Source organism: Hylobates moloch, unplaced genomic scaffold (assembly GCF_009828535.3).
Source record: "Hylobates moloch isolate HMO894 unplaced genomic scaffold, HMol_V3 SCAFFOLD_6, whole genome shotgun sequence".
NCBI classification, from domain to species: Eukaryota; Metazoa; Chordata; class Mammalia; order Primates; family Hylobatidae; genus Hylobates; species Hylobates moloch.
In genome coordinates this window covers 12,887,473-12,907,791 of record NW_026652281.1, presented here as the reverse complement: position 1 = coordinate 12,907,791, position 20,319 = coordinate 12,887,473, and the positions used below count along the sequence as shown (strand labels likewise).

General features: G+C 38.5%; 1 protein-coding gene across 2 annotated transcripts in view; it reads right to left on the bottom strand.

Moving 5' to 3' along the window:
* The window catches only part of ADAMTS18 (ADAM metallopeptidase with thrombospondin type 1 motif 18), a 151,673-nt gene that overhangs the window by 38,888 nt on the left and 92,466 nt on the right, over window positions 1-20,319 (bottom strand). For both annotated transcript variants that reach the window (XM_058440643.1, XM_032156372.2), the window contains 4 exons: window positions 14,897-15,045; window positions 5,478-5,650; window positions 1,989-2,119; window positions 673-796 (listed from right to left, as the gene is read on the bottom strand). In XM_058440643.1, the coding sequence (XP_058296626.1) occupies window positions 673-796; window positions 1,989-2,119; window positions 5,478-5,650; window positions 14,897-15,045 (577 nt within the window). The remainder of the gene's footprint in view (window positions 1-672; window positions 797-1,988; window positions 2,120-5,477; window positions 5,651-14,896; window positions 15,046-20,319) is intronic.

Here is a 20,319-nt window from a genome sequence, read left to right as displayed (position 1 = left end):
CGAGGTCAGGAGTTTGAGACCAGCCTGGCCAGTGTGGTGAAACCCCATCTTTACTAAAAATACAAAAATTAGCGGGACATGGTGGCAGGTGCCTGTAATCCCAGCTACTCAAGAGGGTGAGGTAGGAGAATTGCTTGAACCTGGGACGTGGAGGGTACAGTGAGCTGAGATCACACCACCGCACTCCAGCCCGGGTAACAGAGCGAGACTCTGTCTCAAAAAAAAAAAAAAAAAAAAAAAAAATCTGTCTGGAAGAAACTTAGAACCATGTATCTTCAGTGATGAAATTCAGAAAACAGGGATCAAAAGTTTAATTTCACTCAAGATATTTAGATAACTGCTTCAAATATTCATTTAGTGCTGTGAGTAGAGATCACCTAAGTTTCACAATGTTTCTTTGTTTAACAAATGCACTTGGACACACAGGGGTCCTGGTCGGCATACTAAAAATGCAAAGCAGAAAGGCATTTATTTAGCATATTTCTACAAGGTAATGTATCGACGAAATTCCTCACAACTATCCTCCCTTACTCTTGCACAAGTGACAAATGCCACCATCACTAGTGTGTCCAGTGAACTAGTAAAAGGCTCAACCACATTTGGCGTGACTCAAACTTGTTCGGTAGCAAAAGTTGCATCTCATTAGCAATAACAAACAGCAGCATCTCTCACCATTTGCTTTATGCTGGTTGAGGTACAGGCCTTTATAAAACTTGCAAGTTGAATTATCACCTTTGCAAACGCCACATGCATCTGAGACTGCTTTAGAGCCTAGTTCATGATCACATCCCACTAGCTGTGACAGAAACAAAAAACATGAGAAAATCAAACATCAGAGAAGCCAGAGGCCGGGAATAATAAAGAGCTATATTGTTTGCACCTGGCCTGATTGTGCTATATTGTTATCTGTATTTACAGAGCATTAGAGAAGAAGTACAGCTTATGGTTAAAAATCACAGCCTCAAGTTGGACTCACTTGGGGTTCAAATCCCTCCCCTGATGTTATTAGATGACTGGGCACGTTGTATAAGTCATCTAAGGCTTAGACTCTTCATTGATGAAACTGAAATAAAAACTCACCATCGCTACTAGTACCAGCTGAGATTATTCAGGCCAGCTGTGTGACTCAAATATGAAAATGCTGGACAATGAATATGAAAATGCTGGACAATATACATGCATGCATGCATGTGTACAAACACACACTCTTAAAAGATCAAAGGGCTCAAACTAAAATTAAAATGGAAGAGAAAATGAGCACTCAAAGTGAAAGGAAAAATAACTGGGGACAAATAGTATTATTTCAAAATACACTTGTGAGGTTCTAATCATGTAGTAAAGGTACTTAATGCACATGCAATAAAAGTTTATTATTTACATTCTTATTTCATTTTTACAACTCCTATACAAAGTAGGATATAGCATCATCTCCATGTGCAATATGTATGTGCAAGTAGAGTAAAAAATAAACTAAAATAATTGAACTAGGCTCATGCAACAAGTAAATGTGGAATGTAGATATGGTGCTCGGCCAGGCACGGTGGCTCACGCCTGTAATCCCCGCACTTCGGGAGGCTGAAGCGGGCTGATCACCTGAAGTCAGGAGTCCAAGACCAGTCTGGCCAACATGGTGAAACCCCGTCTCTACTAAAAGTACAAAATTAGCTGGGCGTGGTGGCATGCACCTGTAATCCCAGCTACTCAGGAGGCTGAGGCAGGAGAATCACTTAAACCCAGGAGGCAGAGGTTGCAGTGAGCCGAGATCTCACCATGGCACTCCAGCCTGGGCAACAGAGTGAAATTTCATCTCAAAAAATACAAAAATAAAGAAGATACGGTGCTCAAATCCAGTGAAACATTTTGCCCTTTCCCTCTATGCCATCTGCTCTTCTCCAGAGGCAATCTCTCACACCACTCTTCACAGTACACATATGATATGATGAAACACAAGCATGCTCATACACTCCAAAGCAGAAATGTTCTCTTACTTCACAAACCCCATCAATACAAACATCATTTTTGTTTGGGGAGCAGGGAGTTCCATCTTTCACTTTGCCAGACATTGCAAAAAAAAATTCAAAGTTTTCAGCCTTGCAGTACAGTTTGCATCGATCTTCCTCTAGAAGCAAAGAGATCAAGATAGGAAATGGTCAAGGGGAGACTAAGGGGAAAAATGATACGATTGCCAAAAGGATGAATTAAATTTACTTAGAAAGCTATCATGATGAAAATGGAAAATGTGTGTGTATGCACATATAAGCCCATATGGTGTGGCTTTCAAAGCATGAGTCCCATTTAACAATCCATATAAAACTAATTTAAGAGTAATACGTAACAATTTTATTTTTCTTATCCTTAGGGACAGTCACCACACACATGATCAATGGGTTACTACCCAGCCTCCCTGGATAGTAAACCTTTCAGGTTTCAAAGGCCTGATGGTCAGCCACTGACAATATAGAAATGAAGTAGTGTGGCTGTGTTCTAATAAAATATGATGAAACAAATACACACCAGATTTGGCCAGCAGGCCATGGTTTGATGACCCTGATTTAGGGCATGGATTACTTTAGATATTTACTCAGTCTGTTAAGAGAAAAGGTTTTAGGCACCAGGGAGAAAAGGCATATGGTTAGTCACGTTTGTAAAACATATAGCAAAAAAAAAACATGTCATAAAAATGGAGAGAAAGCATATAAACTCGTCCTGAACGCTACAAAAAGGTAACTTCTGTTGGCCCTTAAGTCCCTGAGACATTTCTGATATCAGAGGCAAAAATAAAAAAAATTATATTTATAGAGCTCTTGTTATCAGAAAGGAGTTCCTATGCCAATTTCTCAAATAGAAAGAGCTCTTCTTGGCCACGAATTCCAGATGACGTTTCTCACAAGAGACCTTATGTGGGCGATATTCAGCGATATCCCTAACAACAGCTTTACAAATGTGTAAACAGTTTACAAATAGTTGTGCTTTATAAAACCTCTCAATAAAAGACAAACTCAAAACTCAAACGCGAAAGGAGTTAAATTATCACAGTCCAAATATGCAGATGTGTGGGTGGCTTAAAAGTTTCTCTCCCATCTATAATTTTTTTTAATAGCAGCTTTATTTAATGCCTAATTTTTGCACATGAGATTAGGGAGTTGGATGACATAAATGCCCTTTCTTTTCTCTATCATTTCCAGGAATTAACAAGTTTTAGAAAGTTTTTTTTTTTTTTTTTTTAAGCACAGATTCCTGGGTGAGTTTATGAGTCCATCAGAAACACAGAGGAAAGAAGGGAAAAAAACCTCACTCCTGTAGCACAGAGATTGTCCACATTTATGAAAAAGTCTTCCCTTGTTCTTCTAAATTGCAGGAATGTCACAAGACCTTCAAGTCATGGTCAGTCTCCCCTGATACAAGTATCAAAAGGAGACAAGTAGAGACTAGAAGGCCTTAACGTTTCTGTCTCCCTCCACTGAGAGGTAAGATCCTAAGGCTGGGAGTCTACGTTTGATTCAATGCATTCTCCTATGCATCTAGCAAAGGGTCTCCTACACAAAAAGAGGTCAGTAAACATCTGTTGCATTCATGAATGAAACTGCATGCTCCCTACTCAGTGGAAACTGCAATAAAATTAGTGAAAGAACTCTGAAACCAGCAAGCATTTTCTAAATTGCAAAATTTATTTAACTTTCTTCTTACATCTTCAACACAGAATTTCCTTAAGGGTGATAACAGGACTGATTTCATAAACACTAAATTTGAATGAAAGATGTAATGTGATAAAGGCCAAGGAATATCCATGAAGCCAAAGCAAAAGCAAAGAATAGAAGAGGAAGCAAAAGGAGGGACAACAGAGTCATGGAGAAAGAACCACAGATAGGAAGCATGGAATCTCGAGTGTACAACCAAGAGAAAGGAAATATTCCAAGTTTGGAAGTGCGAGCAACTGCAGCATCCACTGGGACCTGCTGTGCAGCATGCTCCCTACGACATCACTCAGCTCCTGGTAGAATGCCTCTAGTAATAGGGAGCTTGTTACTTACAGAGGGAGTACATTTTCATTTTGGACAGTTATTTACTTATCACTTCAAAAGTTATAACCATTACATAAATATATACTAAGTGCTGTTCTTGGATGCTGGAGATAGAAGCAAGCTCAAGACAGACAAAGGCTTAGTCCTTGTGGAACCTAAATTCTTGTGGGGAGGAAGATAACAAATAAATGACTAGATAAAAATACCTTCATGCACTGAGAAGAGCTATGAAGAATAAAACGGGGTAAAGGGTTCAGAAAACAACATGAAGGAAGAATATGTTGACAGGCTGTCAAGGAAGGTGTCTCTGAGGAGATAATATGGCTAGAATGTTCTCAGCCCTTGAATTAATTCTGTTATCTAAAGCAATTTGAAATAAATCGAACATCCTTCCTTTTCAATAGCTCTTTGAAGTTTTGAATGTAACTCGTTTCTCATATACAGTAAACCTCTATAGGTCCCTCATTACTTCCTCCTAAGACACAGCTTTGGAATTGTCACGTCTGTCTCTATCTATGCTTCCTGGACAGTCATGACCCAAAACCACATCAGTGCTCCTGAAATGGCTAGGATGATACTGAGCAAAGCTGCACAATCCTCTCTTTTGATTTGGAGGCTCTATTTGTTATAATGATGCCTGTAATATTAGCTTCCTTTATGATCACTAATTAATATAGGTTCATGTTGAGCTTTTGCACAGAACAGCCCATGAATTGTCATTAAACTTAGTCTCTTTCCATTCTACACATGGGCAGTTGGGATTCATATATAATCCTCTTTCAAGACAGCATGAATAAGTTTTGATAAATCGAATGGATAGAAGTAGTGAAACAACTAGCATGATGACAGCTTATTCTACATAGGCAAGAGAAACTACGTTAAACTCTTCTGCTGTAACTAATGTTTTATTATTCAGTCAAAATAAAGACATATTAAAAAGTAAAATACAAGCCATAATTTTTAGTAAGTACCAAGAACCTAGTATAATTTTTATTTATGATTCTGTGTGTCTGTCTGCGTGCACGCACACACTCTACAAACAGGCCTTCTCATGCTTGTAATCAACTGACATGCCAGGTACTGTGTATGGTGCCTCTATGGGGTATATATGGTTTCATGAGTTTTTGGTCTGGACCGTTCATACCAATTTCAATTAAGATCCCTGGGAGATTTAATTGCCAAAATGTCAAAGGTAAGGAGAAACATAAGCACATTCCAAACATATGAAACCTTGGGTTTACAGATGTGGGAGACAAGAGGTATCTTATGGGGGGGAAAAAAACAGTGGAAAAATAAACAAAACCCATAGAATGAAACATTGAGCCAGATGGGTCTGGGGAGTGAAAGGTAAACATTCAAACTCTTTGATACAGGCAACAATTTCTATTGGTGTATTGGTCAATCACATTATTACCCACATAGAGACTTATTTGAATGTCATACGGACCAAATTACCTTCCACTTTTGTATAGGGTTTCCACTGGTAGAACCATCCACGGAAAGGTTTGCTGTTATATTCTGCACACTGTTGAGCCCGAAAATCCAAGCTATTTTCACTGCAAGGGTTAATGTTGCACAGCTGATGAATACGGCTAGAACCTGGACAGAATTTGCCACCATACTGAGGCCTAAAAATGAAATTAATGAACTTTAATGTTAGCAATCAAAGGGCTCATTATTAGTCACATGCAATAATATGAAGAGGGGCAATTAAGATGAGCATTGCCACAGTGTATGCAAATGCATACAGTCTATTATAGGAATGGAAGTACATAGCATACAACTTAACACCTTCCTTCTTGAATCTAGGCTAGACATAACTAATCAATCAAGGGACTTTTTCTAGTTCTTTTCGTTACCACTGCTCACTCATTAAAATTGGCATGCTAAATCAAATTTATTTGCAATCACCAATCAAATGTTTACATTCTGTCCATTTCCTTAAACACTGATGAAATAATTTTTACTTTTTATTATTTTTAAGACAGGGTCTCACACTGTTGCCCAGGCTGGAATGCAGTGGCGTGATCTCGGCTCACTGCTGCCTCCACCTCTCTGGCTCAGGTTAGCCTCCTACCTCAGTCTCCCAAGTAGCTGTGACTAGAGGCATGCACCACTACACCTGGCTAATTTTTGTACTTTTTGTTGAGATGTGGTTTCGCCATGTTGCCCAGGCCAGTCTCAAACTCCTTGGCTCAAGTGATCCACCCCCGTCAGGCTCCCAAAGTGTGGGGATTACAGGTGTGAACCACTGCACCCAGCCTGAAAGGATATTCTTTTGTTTCTAAATTTTTAAAATTTGTTTAAACTTTTATTTTAGGTTCACGGGTACATGTAAATGTTTGTTATGCAGTTAAATTGTGTCTCGCAGGGGTTTGGTATACAGACTATTTCATCGCCCAGGTAATAAGCATAATATCTGATATGTAGTTTTTCAATCCTCTCCCTCCTCCAACCCTCCACCCTCAATCTTTGTGTCCATATGTACTCAATGTTTAGCTCCCACTTATAAGGAAGAATATGTGATATTTGGTTTTCTGTTCCCGCCTTAGTTGGCTTACAAGAATGACCTCCAGCTCTATCCATCTGACAGCAAAGGACATGATCTCACTCTTTTTTATGGCTGCATAGTATTCCATGGTGTATATGTATCACATTTCTTTATCCAGTCTACTGTTGATGGGCATTCAGGTTGATTCCATGCCTTTGCTATCATGAATAGTGCTACAATGAACATATACGTGCATGTGTCTTTATGGTAGAACAATTTTTTAATTTTTAATTTATTTCAATAGGTTGTTTGGTTACATAAATAAGTTCTTTAGTAGTCATTTCTGAGATTTTAGTACACCCCTAAATCAGTGTACCCTGTCTTTTATTCCTTGCCACCTCCTACCCTTTCCCTTGAGTCCCCAAACTCCAATGTATCATTCTTATGCCTTTGTGTCCTCATAGCTTAGCTCCCACATATGAGTAAGAACATACAATGTTTGGTTTTCCATTCCTGAGTTTATGGCAGCACGATTTGCAATTGCAAAACTATGGAAGCAGCACAAATGCCCATCAATCAATGAGTAAAGAAAATGTGGTGTATATAGACCATGGACTACTACTCAGCCATAAAAAAGTAATGAAATAATGGCATTCACAGCAACCTGGATGAAACTGGAGACTTGTTCTAACTGAACGGATATTCTTGACCCTCATATTAGCTCCTGTGTTAGGGAAATCTGTAAACACACCTAAATGTTCTTTTACTGTATATGTGTGCTTGTGTGCTACATGCACATACCCTAACTTTGGGCATCAAAAGCCGTTCAAACATGGACTCAAGCTACGTTTCCAGCTTTCTCCCATTTCCTAATACTCTCATTATCTTCCCACACTTTGCCATGCACCTGCTATTACACAGAATGTCAGCACATTGGGGAGAAGGAACAGAAAGCACCATTTGCTGCTCTCCCCAATCCAGCTGTCAGTTGTTGAGATACTTTGAGTATAATATGACTATTGTGTGTTTCTTCTGATTGATTCTGAACCCAGAGGGAAAACATTCTCTTGTTTTCATCAGCATAGTCACTTTTCAGCTTTGCAGGTGGCCTACTCCTTTCCTGCCAAGCACAACGGGAAATGATTTCCAGAGTAGGGAATTCCATTAGAACATAAATAATTATGATGTAAAGGCAAGCTCTTTAAGATCTTGGTAGGCAGATTCTAATCTGCAAAAACAAGAAAGCAAAATAAAAAGCTAAAAAAGAGCGCCACCACATTGAAAATTACCCATAACATCGTATCCAGCTTACTCTGTGCACAAAGCTGTGGCTTCTTTTCATTGCTCCCATTTTGGAGTTCTCTCTGAAGGCCAAAACTCAACTATGGATCATCTTGTATAACATGAAAGGTGGCTACAGGTTAATAAATTTATGTGATTAAAATTCCTTGTCTCTTTAGGAAGCACAAGTATGCTCTAAAACAGCCCTGGAATATGCTTCAGCATAATTAATTTATCCCGTCCTCCTATAACTGCATGCTAAAATGGATTCAACAGAAACGGGAAATGTCACACTGCCAGAATGGGATTTTTATGCTATTTCAAAACACTCTGGAGCAACTACTTAAACATGCAGTAGCCATTGTGATAAATCAAATCCCTGAAGACTTCTTAAATGATTATCTAAAAAGCACTTAGAAAAATCTTAAAGTGCTATATCATAGCCTCAATATTCTGGTCATCTTTACAAGGCCTATTTAAATCTAATTTCTCAGTTTAAGACTTTCTGTGATTTCATGAATAAATCTCATTTGGGCTCTATGTAGTTAATGAAGTGAAAGAGGACTGCAAGGTGTTACTTTATCGACTTATAGAACTTGTAACGTGGAAAAGAACACCAAATTCATACAGCCATTGTCCTTCTTTCATAGATGAAGTGAGAACCAGCTGACAAGAGCTTACAAAACTTGTTTAATGAGGGTCACAGAGCTAGAAAGAAACAGAGATGAGCTCAAGCTTAGGCCTGTGGACTCAGTCCAGGATTTTTTTCCTACTTAACTATGCCTGCATTTAACTGAGTTCTTAGGCCATGGGGCCGGGCATGCAAAGAAAGAAGAATAGACAGTAAGATGCAATGTTTAGGGAGCTGGCTTTTTACAGTGAGGCAGATTCTCTTTTTTTTTTTTTTTTTAATTTTGAGACAGAGTTTTGCCCTATCACCCAGGCTGGAGTGAAGTGGCACTATCATGGCTCACTGCAGCCTCAAATTCCTGAACTCAAGCAATCCTCCTGCCTCAGCCTCCTGAGTAGTTAGGACTACAGGCATGTGCCACCATGCCTGGCAAATTTTTAAAATTTTTATAGAGACAAGGGCCTGTGTTGCCCAGGCTGGTCTCAAACTCCTGGCCTCAAGCAATCCTTCTGCCTTGGCCTCCCCAAGTGCTGGAATTACAAGCATGATACACCAAACCTGGCCAGACGCTGATTTAAATACAGTATTCTCTGCCTCCTCCCAGCTTAACTTTAGGTGATTTTATTTAACCTCCTCATTTGCAAAATAGGAACAGTCGTGACAATTAACTGATCTAACCTTTGTAAAGAATGTAGGGCAGTATCCAGGGCAGACTCAGAATAAATAAATCATAACTATTTTTAAATGCCTTATGCTTTTGTATTGAGTACCCATCCTGTGCTGAGTATTAGGTGATCTGATTTTTATATACTAATACGTTTCATTTTTAATTATGGGATATGGTCAAAGTGATCAAAAGTAATTACTAGCAAGCATTTGGCCATTTCTATAAAAATATAGGCAATATTTTTCTGTAGCTTTGAACATAAGTGTTAGCCTAACAGAAAATTCTATCATGATATGTCTTGGTGAAAGAAGTTCTTCAATATTAAAAAGAAATATAGAAACAAAACAAAAACCTAGGCACGTGATTTTGTCCTTATATTAGACAACGGTAAAAAGCACACCAGCATTTGCTTCTGCATCATTTATCAAGTCCTGACTACAAATAGTTACAACGGTGTTGCTTGGGTGAGTATTAGCATTGCTTGGAGAGCTCTGTTAAACCATATACATATACATATTCCTGGGGACCTCCACCCACTGTCTCAATAAGAATATGAGATATGGAAGATTCAGAAATCAGTATTTTTAAAAACACACCTGGTGATTCTGATAACCAGCTGAGCCTCGAAATTACTGGTTGGAAAATACACCACCAATTAGATTCAATTATTCTTCTGGGGCCGTGATTTTCCTTCTAACTCCATGTGCTAAGTTGCCTTAGAGTTAGCAGACAATTCTTTCTCAAATAGACTCATGTTTTAGAAAAGTTCTAGAACACCTTAGCACATCACTAATGATTTTCTTGGAGAGTTTATAGAAATTTCACTAGGATCCCTTATGGGGTGATAGTTTCATAAACAAAGAACCAGAAAAAAATGAAAAATGTCAAAGGATTAAGACTATGGGATCTTAATCTGACTCTGCCATTACCAGCATGGGGACTTGAGCAAGAGGTGCTACCGTGAATGGGGCCCTCTGCCTCCCCTGGTTACTCATCTGTGAAATAACTGAATTAGGCAGCAGGTTTCAACTCATGTGTCAGTTCTAACCTGATTGGGAACAAACGCCTAAAAAAGGACATTGGGAAGGTCCACGAGGCATAGGAAGGCTCAGTGAAAAATAGGGCTTCCATCAGTTAAAACTATTTACCACTTACATGGGACACAGGATGTCCCTGTGTGCCTGGCACTGGACATTCCAGGGACAGATAGCCGTCAACAAAAAAAATTGGTAAATCTATGAATCAGCCAAGAATCATTCATTTTTTATGAAATAAAATCTGTTCTGGGAAAAACACCTTTATATGAAACAGAAACCTCACACTGCTTCTCGGATGAGACAATGAAAATGGCTACACTGAGTGATGCGAATAGAACCAAATGCTTAAACTGAAGCAAGAAAGAAATCCATAACTTGAAACAGGGAGAATAAACAGCATCACTGCAACAGAGTGAAATAAGAACAGAGAGAGAACAATTAATTCAGCTGTCTTGGGAGAGCCTATCATCTACTTGTTTTATTTTTGGCTTCATGCAGAGTTAAAGTAAACAGTATCCTGATTTATTTTTCATCTTGTTTAAAATGATAAAACTGCACTGAATGAAAATACTTTAACGATTAATTCTTCTATTAGGCATCTCTAAATTACAATATGTTGTTTCCATGAACAATGCACTATTATAATGAGAGCTCTCAATCCTACAGATATGAGAGAGGTTTTAATTTAAATCTCAGGGGCCTCATTCATGCACTTTACCAGCAGAGCTATTGAATTAGGTAATCTATGTCTTTCTTGGGAAAATATCGAGATTGTAAAATGTTGTAATGTATGAAAACCAGATCCATGAACTATACTTCAAAAATGTAAAGTAATATGATGATTTTAACAATTCAACTTAAGACATGGCTGCTTTCAAAGTATCAGGAGGCTAAAAACTACCCTCCTGCTTAAACCAGGAGATACTAAAACAACATCATTAATTGTTTTAATATTGTTATTAAAACAATAACCTGGTATAACTTGCAAATGCATCACCAGCCTCCTTATCATTATATTCAGTCACTGGGCCTGATTACATCTGTGAGTCCCAGTCAGAGATTATTTTGTCCCATATAGGACATTTGGCAATGTCTGGAGACATTTTTGGTTGTCACAGTTTGGTGGGTGGTGGGAAGAAGAGTGGATCCTACTGGCACTAGTAAGTAAAGGGCAGGGATGCTGCCAAACATCTTACCGTGTACAGGACAAACCTCCACAACAAAGAATTTTCCAGCCCATGTCAATAGTGCTGAAATTGAAGACATCTATTTTACCCTGCGATATTCCAAGTAGCACCTAATACGTGATGGTCAAAGCGTCTCCAAACTCTGCTTTATATTTTGGGAAAAAAATAGACTTTTTATCTAACTCAGACTGCTGACTCAAATGAAGTACCATCATCTTTTTAAAAATTTCCTTTTGCTCTAGTGTCTTTATTCCTCAATTTACCAAACAGTTAATGCAATGCTAACGACACGTCAGACCCTCTACTAAAGCACTTTACAAATGTTAACTCAGTTGAGATAGGTACTATCGTTATCCCGTTTTTATAAGTGAGGAACCTGGAGCAGGAAGACTAAGTCATCTGTGGTCATAGATCAGAAGTGTTAGGGTCAGGATGCAAAAATGGTTTGTCCAACTTCAGAGTCTATGTTCTCATCCTCTGCACTATGCTACCAACTTAAATCGTGTTGTAAATTAAATCTGTTTTCCAAGATTCCATCACATTCTTCTCACTCCATCACATTCTTCAAAAGTCAGTTTCATCAGTAAAGGCTCTGCCTCTCCACCCTGCTTCGGTGGGCTGACCCTCTGTGACCCTGTCCTCCTGGTGAGCTGGGATGAGGATGATGAAAACCACACAGATCCCAGAACCTTTTGTTGAATGTGCACTGAAAGTTCCCCAGTCTGTCAGGCATCCTACAGATGCGATTTCTAATCCTCCTCCAACCTTCCAAGGTTATCTTCTACATTTTTTTGTACATAAACCCAAGTCAAATGACTTTTACAAAGCCACAGAATTAAGAAGTGGCAAACACAGGGTTTAGAGTCTTTCTATCTATCGCCAAAACCTGGGCTCTGTCTACATCATTCTGCCAATTGGAAAATCTACATCTCACCCATGTTTCATGTGGGAGTTAGAGCATATAAAAGTAACATAAAACCACCTTCATGTGCACAGAGCACAAACTGCAGTTCAGACTCCAGTATGACCAGACCAAAGAGTGCCCACAGGTGACCACAGGCCAATTTCAATCCACAGCTGATTTGACTAGTTGTCACAGTGGGTTTTTCTGTCTTTAAAGAAAATTGAGTTTGCTGTCAATATTTTTAAAAGTGGGAAATTTCACATGCAGCATTTTTCCGTATTTCTGGTTTCTCTTGAAAAGTCAGGCAGATCTGTCAACACATGTTGATGTACATTCCTGCAAGGCAAAAATCAGCATACTTTCTGCAGTTCACCAGTTTGAGAGACACTCACAAGGTTTGCTGGCCAAATTTTCTGTTCTACAATATAGCAAGTATTTAATTATATGAGTGTAGAACCCTAGTTTAGATGAATAAAGTAGCTCAGAGTCTCACTGGATCATCACAGTCCCATAGAGAATGACTCCTCTGCTGTGTTTTGCCTTCTGCACACCATACCTTCCCTCGGAGCACATGGACTTTACATGCAAACAGTAAAACTCTGGTTGATTGTTACTAACTGGAGGGAAGAAACTGGCACTTTAAAACAGTATTTTCTCACACCAGGGCCTGTCAGGGGGTGGGGAACAATGAGAGGGAGAGCTTTAGGACAAATACCTAATGCATGTGGGGCTTAAAGCTTAGATGATGGGTTGATAGGTGCAGCAAACCACCATGGCATATGTATACCTAGGTAACAAACCTGCACATTCTGCTTATGTATTCTGCAACTTAAAGTAAAATAATAATAAAAAAAGAAATACCAAAAAAATAAAAAATAAAACAGTGTGTTCTGTTGGTGGGAATGTAAATTAGCATGGTGGTTCCTCAAATAACTAAAAGCAATCCCAAAATCCCAAAAGGAAGGAATACCCCAAAGAAAGGAAATCAGTGTATACGGATACCTGTATTCCCACGTTCATCCATATTCCCATGTTCACAGCAGCATTATTCACAATAACCAAGACATGGAAGTAACCTAAGAGTCCCTTGGTGGATGAATAAGTAAAGAAAATATGGCACATATACATAATTGAATAGTGTGCCATGTTTTCTTTATCCATTCATCCTACTAATGCTGCTAGATAGTATAGTATAGATACTATATATTAATAGTATAATTTATAGTGTCATATATACTATATATACTGTAATATATAGTGTCATATATACTATATATAATAGTGTCATATGTACTATATATAATATAGTGTCATATGCTATATATAATATATAGTATAAATAATACTACATATATTATACTATTATACATATATAATACTATTTATATATACTATATAGTATATACTATATATAGTATATGTAGTATATATAATAATACATATACAATATATATATATATGTATATATTAGTATATATATATATAGAATATATATATATATATAAATATAATATATAGTTATATATACATATATATATATAATATATACTATAAATAATTATATACTATAAATATAATATATTATATATTATATTATATATATATAAATATTATATATTTATTTATATATATATGCACTATATATTACAGTATATAGTAGTATATGCACTATATATTACAGTATATAGTAGTATATGCACTATATATTACAGTATATAGTAGTATATGCACTATATATTACAGTATATAGTAGTATATGCACTATATATTACAGTATATAGTAGTATATGCACTATATATTACAGTATATAGTAGTATATGCACTATATATTACAGTATATAGTAGTATATGCACTATATATTACAGTATATAGTAGTATATGCACTATATATTATAGTATATAGTAGTATATGCACTATATATTATAGTATATAGTAGTATATATACTATATATTAATAGTAATTATATATAATATAATAGTATTATTTGAATTATGGTATTCAGCCTATTATGATAGTATTAATCCTACTTAATACTATGAATCCTATTTAATACTATTCCGCCACTATAAAAATGATATCCTGTTATTTGCAACAACATGAATGGAACTGGAGGACACTATATTAAGTGAAATAAGCCAAATGCAGAAAGACACATATTGTATCTTCTCCCATGTGAGAGCTTAAAAAAAAAAAAAAATTGAACTCACACAGAGCTAGAGCTGGAGAGCGGGTTGACAGAGCTGGGAAGGGTAGTGGGGAGGGAGAACAGTAATGTCAGGATGGTTAATGGGTACAAAAATATAGTTAGAATGAACAAGATCTAGTATGCAGTAGCACAAATAGGGTGACTATAGTTAACAATAATTTATTGTATATCTTAAAATAACAAACAGTGGAATGGGCCTAATAAAGAAATGATATTGGCATGTTTTTTAATAAAGAAACAATAAAGGCTTGAAGTGATGGATACCTCATCATGCTGATGTGATCATTCCACGCTGTATACCTGTATCAACACATTACATGTACCCCACAAATATGTATAACAGTTATGTAGCCATAATAATTAAAAATAAAAAAATAAACTTCTTAAAGTATGAACAAGAAAAACCAGTGTGTTACGGGCTGAAGGCTAAGGCCTTGCAAAGACTAACTTTATGCTGCAGCCTTACTTGGGGTTATTGCAGTGTCTCTCCTGGTACTTGACTCCTGCACCACATGTCCGGGAACATTCTGACCACTTCGACCAGCTGGACCACTGGCCGTGGACAGGCTGGGGCCCGAGCTCCCCAAACTTCACGCACTGGCCTTGCCGACACCACTGTGAAAAGAACGTGTAAGATGCTTCCTGTCAGAGACCACCTGGGAAAGCGCAGGGAGTTGCCAACACATGCACAGTAACAGGAAAGACAGGTCTGTTGGGAGAAAAGGAAAATGCCTGATACCTTGATAAATTCCTTTGCTGTGCTCTAAAAACACTCACCTACTCTGCATTGACCACATACATTTTGAAAGGCTGACATCTAGAGAGAAGGGGCATTGCTCACCAACAGGCTGAGTATGATAGGCTTTGTGAGCTGTGGAGGTGACATGTTCAGATAAGATTCCACCTAACAGCCAAGGGAGTCAGTATAAAGTTACAACGAAGCCTGCCTTGCCACTTAGAGACAACACTACTTAAAGAACAATTGGGATCACTCATTCAAGAAGAAACAGTAAAGATATTAACACAATTTATCATTCTGAAAGAACAATTGGGATCACTCATTCAAGAAGTAACAGTTAAGATATTAACATGATCTATCATTCTGAATGATTATCTTATCATAAAATAGATACAATTACACATACATTATATTTTTGTTTATTGCAAACCCGTCACTATAGAGCATTTCTTACGAAGCTGAACAACTCAGTCTGTACAAATTGTTCTCTTCAGATAGCATCCTTTTTCCTTTTGTCTACATAAAAGGTGCCCACTTCAGACGCTCTGATGACTTGGAGCTCTTTCAGTGTTTCTGATGAATTAGCCCAGGGTCTTTCATTTGCCCATGACCTGTACAAGCTAGATGGAGAGCTTTTTTCTGTATTAACCTTTCCATTTTAGTTCTCCTTTGTAACAAATTCCTGGCTTTCCTGGTCATCTCTCCCTAGGGGATGCGTTAGCCTGTGGTAGTGTTTCTTTCGTTTTAGTTTTATTTTTTGTTGTTGTTGCCTACCCCCCATCCCCGACCCCTGCCATGGTTTGATTATGAGCAAGTTCTGCATGACTTAGCATAACTGCTCTTTTCTAAAAGCCTCTGCAATTAGATCCAAAGGGTTGGGGTTTGGACCATGCCAGGTTTTGCTGAGGAACTGGGGGATCGGTTACAGAATTATGGGAAGGTTGTTTGACTTTCAAATCTTCACTTATCCCCTGTGATACATTTGGCTTCATGACTGTTTACTGTGTGGCTTGGTTGCTAGTGCACTTTGTCTAGGTTAAGATATTGCTTCTTTTCTTCAAATTCTTGCCATGTGCTGATTAATTCTTCTGTTTTTAATTTTTCTTTTCCCTGGATTAATTGCCATTTCAGAGTTTGCATGAAATCATATAACGCTATTGAGGACTTTTTGGGGAAGGCAATCGGTCATCTGACACTATTGTCTACCATAAGCATTAATCTTTTCTACCGGGAATCACGAGGACTCTACTGGACTGAGTTCAGTGGCTGAGACAAAATTACAATAGCCAATAACAGTAACAGCAGCCACAGGTTACCAAGTTGCTACTATGTGCCAAAAACGGTGCAGAGAGCTTCACATGGAGTACCTCATCTAATCCTTGCAAAGCACTGAGTTAAAAGCCATTTTCCTCAGTAGGAGAAATTTAGCAAAGAAATACTAGCTAACTTGTAGAGAGTGACGCAAACTACCCAAACAGGTCTATTCAAATAACTACGCAAGTATAAGAGACTGGATTTAAATCAGTAGCCGGAACTCCTAAGCAGGACACTTCTACTTCTCATCTTGGAGGCAAATTACTGACCAATGTACCTTAATTCTAATCTAATTTCTTTTTGGAAAATGTGTTTTTTAGATCTCTTCCAGTAATTCAATTAATTTCATGTTCTATTACTTCAGTATTCATTCTAGTATTAAGTTAGGCTACTATCAGATTGTCTCTGTTTAGCCTTTTAATCAGTGTGGAAATCAGGAATATAAAGGAATGTACACACAGACTTGCACACATTCACATGTATAGATAAAATTCTACATACAAAATGCAAATTTAGAATATATAAAACTGTAATTTTATCCATCTTTTCTTTTCTTCTTTTCTTTGAGACGAAGTTTCACTCTTGTTGCCCACGCTGGAGTGCAGTGGCGCAATCTTGGCTCCCTGCAACCTCCATCTCCCGGGTTTAAGTGATTCTCCTGCCTCAGCCTTCCAAGTAGCTGGTATTATAGGTGCCTATCACTATGCCCAGCTAATTTTTGTATTTTTAGTACAGACGGGGTTTCACCATGTTGGCCAGGCTGGTCTTGAACTCCTGACCTCAGGTGATCCACCCACCTTGGCCTCCCAAAGTGCTGGGATTATAGGCATGAGCCACCGCACCCGGCTCCATCTTTTCATACACAAATTTTTTTTTTTTTTTTTTTTAAAGACAGGTTATCACTCTGTCACCCAGGCTGAAGTGCAGTGGCACGATCTTGGCACACTGCAGCCTCCACCTCCCAAGTTTAAGTAATTCTTGTGCCTCAGCTTCCTGAGTAGCTGGGATTACAGGCGTGCACCAGCATGCCCAGGTAATTTTTTGTATTTTTAGTAGAGATGGAATTTCACCATGTTGACCAGTGTAGTCTCGAACTCCTGGCCTCAAGTGATTTGCCCGCCAACGCCTCCCAAAGTGCTGAGATTACAGGCATGAGCCACCACGCCCAGGCCCAGCACACATATTTCTGGCACTACATCTAATTTCCAATTCAATGGCCATGACTTGGGCCATTATCTTTTTATAGACAGCATGCACAAACCCTTCTTTCTATGCACACATATCTCTAGATAAAAGTAAGTGGCTTGGCCGGGCGCGGTGGCTCAGGCCTGTAATCCCAGCACTTTGGGAGGCTGACGTGGGTGGATCAGGAAGTCAGGAGACCAAGACCATCCTGGCTAACACGGTGAAACCCCGTCTCTAATAAAAAATAGAAAAAATTAGCCGGGCATGGTGGCGGGCGCCTGTAGTCCCAGCTACTCGGGATGCTGAGGCAGGAGAATGGTGTGAACCCAGTAGGTGGAGCCTGCAGTGAGCCAAGATCGTGCCACTGCACTCCAGCCTGGGCGGCAGAGCGAGACTCCATCTCAAAAAAAAAAAAAAAAAAGAGTAAGTGGCTTTCATACTGCCGCATGTTGGCTGAGTATTCATAGTACAAATATCGCTGAAGGACAAGGGACTGGAGAAGAAAGAGGAAGGACAGAGTTGGGTTCCAGTTACAGAGAAACAAATGAAACATTGAGTACCTGCTACTGTGTGTCAGACACTCCAGATGAAACAAGAGTAAAACCAGGGCACCTGCCCTCATGAAATTTACAGTCTAATAAGCAGCCAGTTATATCCTCTGGTGAAGGAAGAATCTGAGGAACCCGTATATGAATGTAATAATCATTACACTGGAATGATGATGGATGGAACTTATTAAGATGCTTTGTGTTGAGGGTGACATTACACTTAAGGGCTTTTCACCAGTATATAACTATAGCCTGGTGTTTTAAAATAACGTGGTGTGGCAGTGATATCAAGACATTTGTTTTCTCACTTCCGACTTTATTTATCTTCTGTTCTGTTTACTGAAGCCTAACACAAGTACATTTTACTCCCCTTGGAACTTAGATACCTGATGTGCTTACGTAATAAATGTTTAGACCTGAGTGATGTAACATGTATTTTTCTCATTCATTATATAAATATTTTCCTGCATATCCCTTATAGGTAACACTGTTGCTTTTTCAACGAAAAAAAAAAAAACACTAATCCTCAAGTCACAAGTTCTAAGTTGTGATTCCTCAAAAGTAAAAAGGACTTGAGCACTATTTATATTTTAAATTATTCCACTAATTCATTGTTTTGAATCTTCATGGCCCCAACACTTCTATTAACATTTTCAAGAATAGTCCTCACTGGGAATCCCTAAGACCACTATCGGATTAAAAATTGCACATAACTCCTCAATTTTTAAAACGTTCATTTTCTTTAAAGAGTTAAAAATTACATATCTTTTTAAGAGATAGGGAATAAACGTCCTAACAAGTATCAGAAATCTGTGCCTTTGCCTCTGATGTTGGATTCTCTCTGAAAAGTCCTTTTTATCATCCAGCTGAAGAACTTTAACCCACAACCCAACAACCATCTTGATGCGCACACTTGCTGTGGTTTATTCTAAGTGCATAGCTAATCTCAAGGAAGATTCATCTTGCATTTCATCTGGGCCCCGAGAGCAACTACTGCTTAGAGAAGGTGTGTTTTAAGACAGAATGAGTTGTTTGCTTCTGTATATGTTTCCCCTGTTAGACTGTAAATTTTTATATTTTTAATTTATTCTTGAGAGAGTCTTGCTCTGTCACCCAGGCTGGAATTCAGTGGCACAACCTCCACTTCCTGCAACCTCTGTCTCCGGGATACAACTGATTCTCATGCCTCAGCCTCCCAAGTAGCTGAGATTTCAGGTGTGCACCACCACGCCCAGCAAATTTTTGTATTTTTAGTAGACCCAAGGTTTCACCACATTGGCCAGGCTAGTCTTGAACTCCTGACCTCGAGTGATCCACCCACCTTGGCCTCTCAAAGTGATGGGATCACAAGCATGAGCCACTGTGCCCCACCTGGACTATAAAATTTTAAAGAAATACAACTGTGGTTTATTTATCTCTACATCCCCAGCATCTCCTGTTCCTGATATCTAGTAGTCAATAAATATTGTGGAATGAAATAACTTTTTCTTTTTTAGAGACAGAGCCTAGCTCTGTGGCCCAGGATGGAGTGCAGTGGCATAATCACAGCACACTGCAGCCTCAAACTCCTGGGTTGAAGCGATCCTCCTCCCTCAACCTCTCAAATTGCTGGGACTACAGGCATGCCCCACCAAGCCTGTTCAATTTTTTGTAGGGATAGGGTCTCGCTATGTTACCTGTTCTTGAACTCCTGGCTTCAAGCAATCCTCCCTGCTCAGCCTCCCAAAGTGTTGGGATTACGTGTGTGAGCTATCACACCCAGCCTTGAAATAACTGTAAATGACCAATGACCATTTTTTTCTGTATAGGTTTATACTGCCTTGAGACAGAGTCAATAATTAATATCAGCAAAGTTGTAACATCTCATTATCTCTTGTCATTCATAGCTCCTCTTTGACTGGTCTTTCAAATGAACTTCCCAAATCTGGATCATTTACTAGTAGCCCAAATGCAACCTGCCCTCCCTCCAGACTCTATTGTGAAAAAGGAAGAAAAATAGAAATATATGAGAGTTCTTCATTCAAAATATTGAGATCTCCCATAATCTTTCCAAATGGAAGTGCTTCTCTGGGTAGAAGATGCTCACCAGCAAAAGGACCTTAG